Genomic DNA, 7,682 nt, shown 5'->3' with positions numbered 1-7,682 from the left:
TTAAAGCAACACTGTCATTCCCATCAGTCTCAGCTGTACTATATGGAGCGCCGCCTGCAAGCTAGTTCAGGCAGACAACTCGAGCCGCGCTCATCATACTGACACGTCACCACCTCTCATCAGCTGATCTCAACATCCTCATTCAGCGGTCTATTTAAACGTCAAGCCTCCCCGTCTCTGCCTCTGCTTGCAGTGCTCTGCTGTTCTGCTCAGTGCTGCGTGAAGTTGTCTGTGTGTTCTTGAGATGCGAATTGCGCCTTACTTTGTTTTCGTGTACGTCGCCATGTCTTTCGCCGTCTCCGATTCTGAGTTGGGGTCTCTGTCCTCGGTTGAGGACGGGGGTTTTGTTCCTGAAACCCAGGCTCCGGCTGTTGCGGCTGCCTCTGGCCGTGGAACGGCTCGCCGGCGCACACGCAGTAGTGCTCGCGTGTCCGTCCAACAGCTTGCCGACTGGCCCGTGCATCGGATTCTGGGCGAGCTCTACTCGCGGGACGTCTCTGTTCCGTCTGGGCTTTCGCATGGGGAACTGTATGACTACTTGTCGTTCCAGAACAGCTCCTCTGTCGTCCCTCAGTCCGTTCCCTGTGTCGCTCCGTCCGGGGGTAAGCGCCAGGCGAAGAAGCGTCACTCTCAGCCGGTTGCTCCGGGCGCGCCTGCGAAACGCGCCGGGCCCCCCGGTCCCGGTCCTTCCGCGGACTCCTCCTTGGCGTCCGCTCTTCTCGAGATGAGGTCGGCGCTCGCTGCCGTGAATGCCAGGTTGGATTCCATGGAGGGCAACGCGATGTCCCGCGTCCTCCCTCCCAGCATGCCGGTGCCATCCTCTTCCGTGTTTGCTCCGGTGCCTGCCCCTCTGCCGTACGACGTCACGCCCCTGAGGACCCTGGGAACTGCAGTTCCGGCTCCGTCTGCTGGCTCTTCGTTTCTGCCTCCTGCTGCTGCAATCCCGGATGCGCTTCGGAATCAGATCTTGGCAGGTATTGTCTCGTTCGTTCCTTGTTCAGGTTGTGTCACTGCTGGTACGGGGATGGGCGTTCTTTGGTGTTTACTACAGTTGTGTGTGGGTATGTATTAATTATTTTTGCTCTCATTGACAGGCCATGACATTAATCTGGTGAAGATTCTGTTGTGCAGTACTGAGACTGCTGATAAGCGATTTGTGGACTGTGGGGAGTTTTCCGTTATCCTGAAGGATAGCGACCCGAGGCTGTCTAAAACTCTGACTTTGGCGGAATTTAATGTGGCTTTTGGCGTTTTTAGGGACACTCTGTGCGAGGTTTACCCGCTTCGTCGGGCGGAATTGGATACCTATTTGGCGATCATTTCTGACCTGGCCCTTTCCTATGGGGGTTCTCTCTTCTATGAATATCATAAATCCTTCTCTGCTAAAGCTGCGCTGTCCATTCAGAAATTCAACCAGAGGGTAGATTGGTCTGTTGTGGATCTAGGCTTGATAAGTCGCCACTTTACGGGCCATAAAACCCTGGCATGCACCGTTTGTGGGTCTTTCTCTCACACGACCTCACTCTGTCCGAGGACTGCTCTGCAACGTCTGTCCACTTCCCGACCTTTGTCCCGTCCCGACGCTCCGGCCTCGAGTTCAGGGTTCCGTCCGAAACGTCAGGTACAAACTTTCAGGGGGTCTACGCCCCATCTCTGTATGAACTTCAATGAGAGTGTTTGTACCTATCCTAACTGTAGATTTTTGCATGCATGTAGTTGGTGCGGGGACAGCCATCCACGCTCGGTGTGCCCCAGGAGACCTCGACCTGCTCACTCAGGGAAATAAACATGAAGCATCCCTCTACTCCTGTGAACGTGCCTGCTCTCTCCGAAGCCTTGTCTAATCATCCTAATAGATGCTTTGTAAACTACCTGATTACCGGTTTGGTCCAGGGTTTTCTAGCGGGTCTGTGCTGGCTCCCAAAAGTGACGCATGTGTTTAGGAATCTGCAATCGGCTCTCCGAGAGCCGGAGGTCGTTGACGTGCTCTTGGCTAGGGAAGTCGAAAAGGGCTACATGCTTGGTCCTTTTTCGAACTCCCCCTTTTCTGTCTTCCGGATAAGTCCCATCGGCGTAGCTACCAGGAAGTATTCTCGTAAGAAACGCCTTATTGTAGATCTGTCCGCCCCTCGCAATTCGTCTGTCCCGAGCATAAACAGTTTGATTCCTCTGGAGCCCTTTTCCTTATCCTACGCTACCGTCGATAATGCAGTGACGATGATTCGGATGGCGGGTGTGGGCGCTTGGCTGGGCAAGGCAGACATTACTGATGCTTTCAAAGTGCTGCCACTTCACCCGTCCCAGTGGCACCTCTTTGGAGTCAAATGGCGGTCTCGGTTCTATTTTTCGGTTAAGCTGACTTTCGGCTGCCGTAGTAGTCCTCATATATTCGACACCCTGTCGGAGGCATTGTGCTGGATTCTCTATAACGGCTGCAGGTTGCCTTTCGTGTTGCATCTCTTGGATGATTTTCTGGTGGTGGATTTTCCTTCTTCTCCTCCGGCTCGTAGCATCTCTTTGTTGAAAGACCTTTTCCGGGAGTTGGGTGTCCCTCTCTCTCAGGAAAAGACCGTAGGCCCTTCCACTCGCTTGGAGTTTCTCGGCATCACTCTTGATAGCGTGCTCATGCAGGCTTCCCTGCCTCTTGACAAGTTGTCTCGCATTAGAGAGGCTCTTAGCTCCTATTCCTCTGCTGCTGGTGTTACGAAACGTGGTTTGTTGTCCCTGCTAGGTCACCTGAATTTTGCTATGCGTATTATACCTCATGGTAGGTCTTTTGTGTCTCGCTTGCTGACTCTGGCTAATTCTGTTGTGGATTTGTCTGATCTGGTCGTATTGGATGAGGGCTGCCGTTCGGATCTTCGCTTTTGGTCCGTGTTGTGTAACGAGTGGAATGGCATTTCCTTTTTCTATAATGATGTTGTTGAGTCCTCCGATTCCCTCCGTTTTTTCACTGATGCAGCCCCTTCTGTTGGTTTTGGGGGGTTTTACAACAATGAGTGGTTCGCGGACAAATGGCCCTTAGAGATTCAGGCTCTCACGGAGTCCAAATCAACAGCTCTCTTTGAGCTTTACCCCGTCGTCGTTGCTTGCCAGCTGTGGGGCCCCAGTTGGACAAGAAAACAAATCGTGGTGTTTTGCGACAATTCTGCGACGGTAGAAATCATCAATAAAGGCCGCTCCAAAATACCGATAATAAATAGCCTCATGCGTCGTCTCACCTGGCTGTGTGTTCTGAATAATTTTATTCTGCGGGCAGCCTTTATTCCAGGTCACGAGAACCGCGTAGCTGATGCCCTGTCTCGTTTTAAATTCCAGGAGTTCAGAGACCTGTGTCCCCAGGCCAGGCCACACAGCATTTCCTGCCCGCCGTTCAATCAGATGATCCTGGATTGAGCGCTTCTAAGACCCTGCAAGATCTTTTGCACTCAGCCTCAAAATACATGAGAGTTGGCCTAGCGAAAAGTACCATTAAAGCCTATGATTCTTCCTGGTTTTTCTTCACTTCTTTCTGCGCCAGCCTTTTCCTCAATCCTCCTCCGGTTGACATCTACGTAGTTTGTGGCTTCATCGTATTCCCTTTTGAATCTCGGCATCTGCAAATGCAGAGCATCAAAGCGATGTTGGCAGGAATTCAATTTCACATGCGTTGTGCTGATCCAGCTTCCCAAAGCCTTCTTGGGAATCCTGCTGTCAAGCTACTGCTCAACGGCTTAAAAAAGGCACGTCCATCAGGCAATGATAAAAGGTTACCTCTCACACTCACTAAGGTGCATCAGTTGGTGTCTAGGTTAAGGCAAGGTCTCTTTTCACCGTACATCGATACCATGCTGGAAGCAGTTCTCCTAATGGCTTTTTACGGGTTTCTAAGGTGTGGTGAATATACTACAAGATCCCTGTTATTTAATCCTCAGCAGGATCTCACAACTGATGATTTAACCATGGAAGAGCACATGTATTCTTTGTTTCTTAAACACTCTAAGACTGACAGAACTAGACAAGGTACTCAGATCTTTATTGCCAAGACTAACTCTGTGTTTTGTCCCTTTTCTTCTATGACGAAATTCCTGCATCGTCGGCCCCCAACTACTGGGCCAGCCCCATTGTTTGTCCTCGAGGGTTTCAAACCTATGTCAAGATCCTGGTTCTCCTCCAAGCTGCGCGATCTTTGCCGGAGCTGTGGTCTGCTTCAGGATCTCTATTCTCCTCACTCCCTGAGAATCGGCGCCGCCACAACTGCAGCTCTTCTCCTCCCTGCATCAACCCTGAAATCCCTTGGGCGATGGTCATCATCCGCTTACCAAAGATACGTCAGACTTCATAAGAGAGAGATTCTGGCAGCACAAAAGCTTATGAGCTCTAGCAGCCCTTAAATCAAAATAAATCTACGAATTGCCTTGCTGAGTTATCGTTGCATATCGGGTGGTTGCTGGGGGTTTAAAATAACTGCAAGTTACTGCAGTAACCTTATTAGTTGTCTAGCAGGACCTCGGTGTTCGTTAATGACCGGGAGTGATGCTACCCAGGTTTAAACGTAATAGTCACTAGGTAGTATGTTTCTCATAGAACCAAGGTGCTCTATGGAAATAGCCTGAAGGTGATGCATACCCAGGTTTACACATAATAGTCACTAGGTAGTGTGTTTCTCATGGAGCCGCGGTGCTCCATGGAAATGGCCTGAAGGTGAGGCATACCCAGGTCTACACATAATAGTCACTAGGTAGTATGTTTCTCATGGAGCCGCGGTGCTCCATGGAAATGGCCTGAAGGTGAGGCATACCCAGGTCTACACATAATAGTCACTAGGTAGTGTGTTTCTCATGGAGCCGCGGTGCTCCATGGAAATGGCCTGAAGGTGAGGCATACCCAGGTCTACACATATTAGATCCCTGCCAAATCGGCGTCGGGCTCCACTGCAGTTTTGGGGGGTTAGTCCTATCTCATTGCTCCTAAATGTCTGCTTAAATAATCTACGAGGAGTAATGAAGTCGGAGCCCACACGCCAAACACAATTGTATGCTGCAATAAACTTATTAAGTAAACGTGAGTTGTCTGACTGAAATGGAGCGCCGCCTGCAAGCTAGTTCAGGCAGACAACTCGAGCCGCGCTCATCATACTGACACGTCACCACCTCTCATCAGCTGATCTCAACATCCTCATTCAGCGGTCTATTTAAACGTCAAGCCTCCCCGTCTCTGCCTCTGCTTGCAGTGCTCTGCTGTTCTGCTCAGTGCTGCGTGAAGTTGTCCCCACCTCCTCCCCGGCTTCCACCTGCGGGCTCCGAGGGGGGTTAGTCCTATCTCATTGCTCCTAAATGTCTGCTTAAATAATCTACGAGGAGTAATGAAGTCGGAGCCCACACGCCAAACACAATTGTATGCTGCAATAAACTTATTAAGTAAACGTGAGTTGTCTGACTGAAATACAGTGATGAGTCCTGCATAGACATTTGCATGCTATAGTTCTAAGATAGTTAACCAACCTGCTAAATATTGTGTAGGCATTGCTTTTGTAAGCATATTAGCATGCTCATATTAGCATTCATCTCAAAGCTTCACTGTTGGCACAGTCTCACAGAGGTAAAAGCATAGCTGTGGGCATCTGCTTGTGTTCTATCCCTTTGAAAATTGAGAACAAAGTACTCGGCCAAACACACAGAGTGGTGTGAACATACTCCAAATCTTTGAAGATCAAGACTTATACACAAACACAAAAACAATATCTTCTGATGAACATGTCGCTCAGTTTGTACAAAGTAATAAAGAAATCTGAAAATTACAGACACGTAAAGTTAGCTATCTTTAAACATAAGGTGTGACTCATGTTCGGGTGGATGAGGCTTGTCATGCCTCAGACTGTTAAGTTCATTTAGTTGTGTTTTTAGCACCTCCTAGTGGTGGCTTTGTTATTACAGGAGGTAGTGCATGAAGCAGCCATTTTCTCCTCATGCTGAGCCAGGAGCAGACCTGTGTCTCATCTGCTGCCATCCTGCCATTTAGGCTTGTGAAAGCATCATCTGTGAGTGTTTCTTTGATCTTATCTTTATATTCTAATGGTATTTCTTAATATTTGTGAGGAGAATGTTATGTAAAGATTGTTAGATTTATATATTGTGGTAATTTAATTGGATGCAAATTCATAAAAGGAGTTTATACATTTGTGTTTGATTACAACTTATTCAAAGAAATACAGTAAGCTTAAAGGAAATTGATTTTGTTTTGTGATATTTTTCTACAGTTTCACTCTTGTTTGAACAAATGCAACGGCATCTTAATAAAGGAAAATGATCCAAGATGGCGCCACGGACGGTCGCCCTGGTACTGCGCTCTCTCGTACTTGTTGCGTTTTTCTCTTTTTTTTGTATCTTTATGCTCTGCTTCTCTGGTTTATTTTACCAGAGAAGAACTTATTAACATTGGATAGTCCTCTGCCGAACTTTTTACACCGGTTTTCATTGAACCTGGAACTTACACAGAGATTCTTGCTGGTGGAGCTGCAGCTCTCTATGGTCTTTGCCGGAGGCGCCGGGGCAAGCGAGCAGGCGCGCTTGTCAGACTGAGAAAGCGGGGGTTATGCAGTGCGCTCCCGTCCAGTCACCTGGCGAATGTCCGCTCCCTGGCAAACAAGATAGATGAACTGCTGCTCCTCAACTCAAGAAACACGGACTTTTGCAGATCCGCCGCCCTGTGTTTCACTGAAACCTGGCTCAGTGAACACATACCAGACAGCTCACTGCACTTACCAGACTTTCAGCTCCACAGAGCGGACCGCGTAAAGGAACTCTCTGGGAAGGCGAGAGGAGGCGGAATCTGTTTCTACATAAACGAAGGTTGGTGTACAGATACCACAGTGTTAAAGTAGTCATGCAGTCCAAATCTGGAGACTCTTTTCATAAACTGCAAACCCTTCTATTCGCCGCGGGAGTTCTCCTCCTTTATTCTGGTCGGCGTCTACATCCCACCTCAGGCCTGTATAACAGAGGCGTTACAGCACCTGGCTGACCAGATTACAGACGTGGAGAAAAAACATCCTGACTCTCTGCTCATCATTCTTGGAGATTTTAACAGGGCAAATTTAACCCACAAACTACCTAAATACAGACAGCATATTAAGTGTCCCACCAAGGAGTCTAACACTCTGGATCACTGCAACACAGTAATAAAGGACTCATATCGCTCTGTCCCCCGTGCAGCTTTAGGACTATCTGATCACTGTCTGATTCATCTCATCCCGAACTACAGGCAGAAGTTAAAAACGGCTAAGCCTGTAGTTAGGACTGTGAAGAAGTGGACGGAGGAGTCAAAGCAGGAGTTACAAGCCTGCTTTGATTGCACTGATTGGAGTGTTTTTGAAGCTGCATTAGAAAACCTCAATGAACTCACTGACACTGTGACTTCATACATCAACTTCTGTGAGGACATGTGTGTGCAGACCAGGACCTTCCGCACATACAACAACAAGCCCTGGTTCACACCTCAACTGAGGAAGCTGCATAGGGCCAAAGAAGAGGCCTACAGGAGTGGGGACCAGGACCTGTTCAAGAAGGCCAGAAACAAACTGACGAGGGAAATCAAGGTAGCTAAGAGGAGCTACACTGAGAAGTTAAAACAGAGCTTCTCTGCCAACGACCCCTCAGAAGTTTGGAGAGGCCTGCGTGAAGTTACAAGCTATAGGAGACCCT

The 7,682-nt window shown here is 48.7% G+C and overlaps 1 protein-coding gene across 1 annotated transcript; it reads left to right on the top strand.

The window, feature by feature from the left end:
* The first annotated feature begins 244 nt into the window (after window positions 1-244).
* LOC117832384 lies at window positions 245-5,020 on the top strand. Its single transcript, XM_034711483.1, has 3 exons — window positions 245-974; window positions 1,095-1,420; window positions 1,717-5,020. The coding sequence occupies exons 1-3, from the start codon at window positions 245-247 to the stop codon at window positions 3,394-3,396; spliced, it is 2,736 nt and encodes a 911-aa protein (XP_034567374.1). The 3' UTR covers window positions 3,397-5,020.
* The last annotated feature ends 2,662 nt before the right edge of the window (window positions 5,021-7,682 follow it).

Source organism: Notolabrus celidotus, chromosome 20, assembly GCF_009762535.1.
Source record: "Notolabrus celidotus isolate fNotCel1 chromosome 20, fNotCel1.pri, whole genome shotgun sequence".
Lineage (NCBI taxonomy): Eukaryota > Metazoa > Chordata > Actinopteri > Labriformes > Labridae > Notolabrus > Notolabrus celidotus.
The sequence above is the reverse complement of the archived record's forward strand: the minus strand, read 5'-3'. Positions and strand labels throughout refer to the sequence as shown.

Bases quoted from the DNA above. Each gene is read 5' to 3' on its own strand.
- LOC117832384 (XM_034711483.1), top strand. From the start codon at position 245: ATGCGAATTGCGCCTTACTTTGTTTTCGTGTACGTCGCCATGTCTTTC. The intron at 975-1,094 runs GTATTGTCTCGT...TCTCATTGACAG, and splicing joins TCGGAATCAGATCTTGGCAG to GCCATGACATTAATCTGGTG. The intron at 1,421-1,716 runs GTAGATTGGTCT...GCATGCATGTAG, and splicing joins TTCAGAAATTCAACCAGAGG to TTGGTGCGGGGACAGCCATC.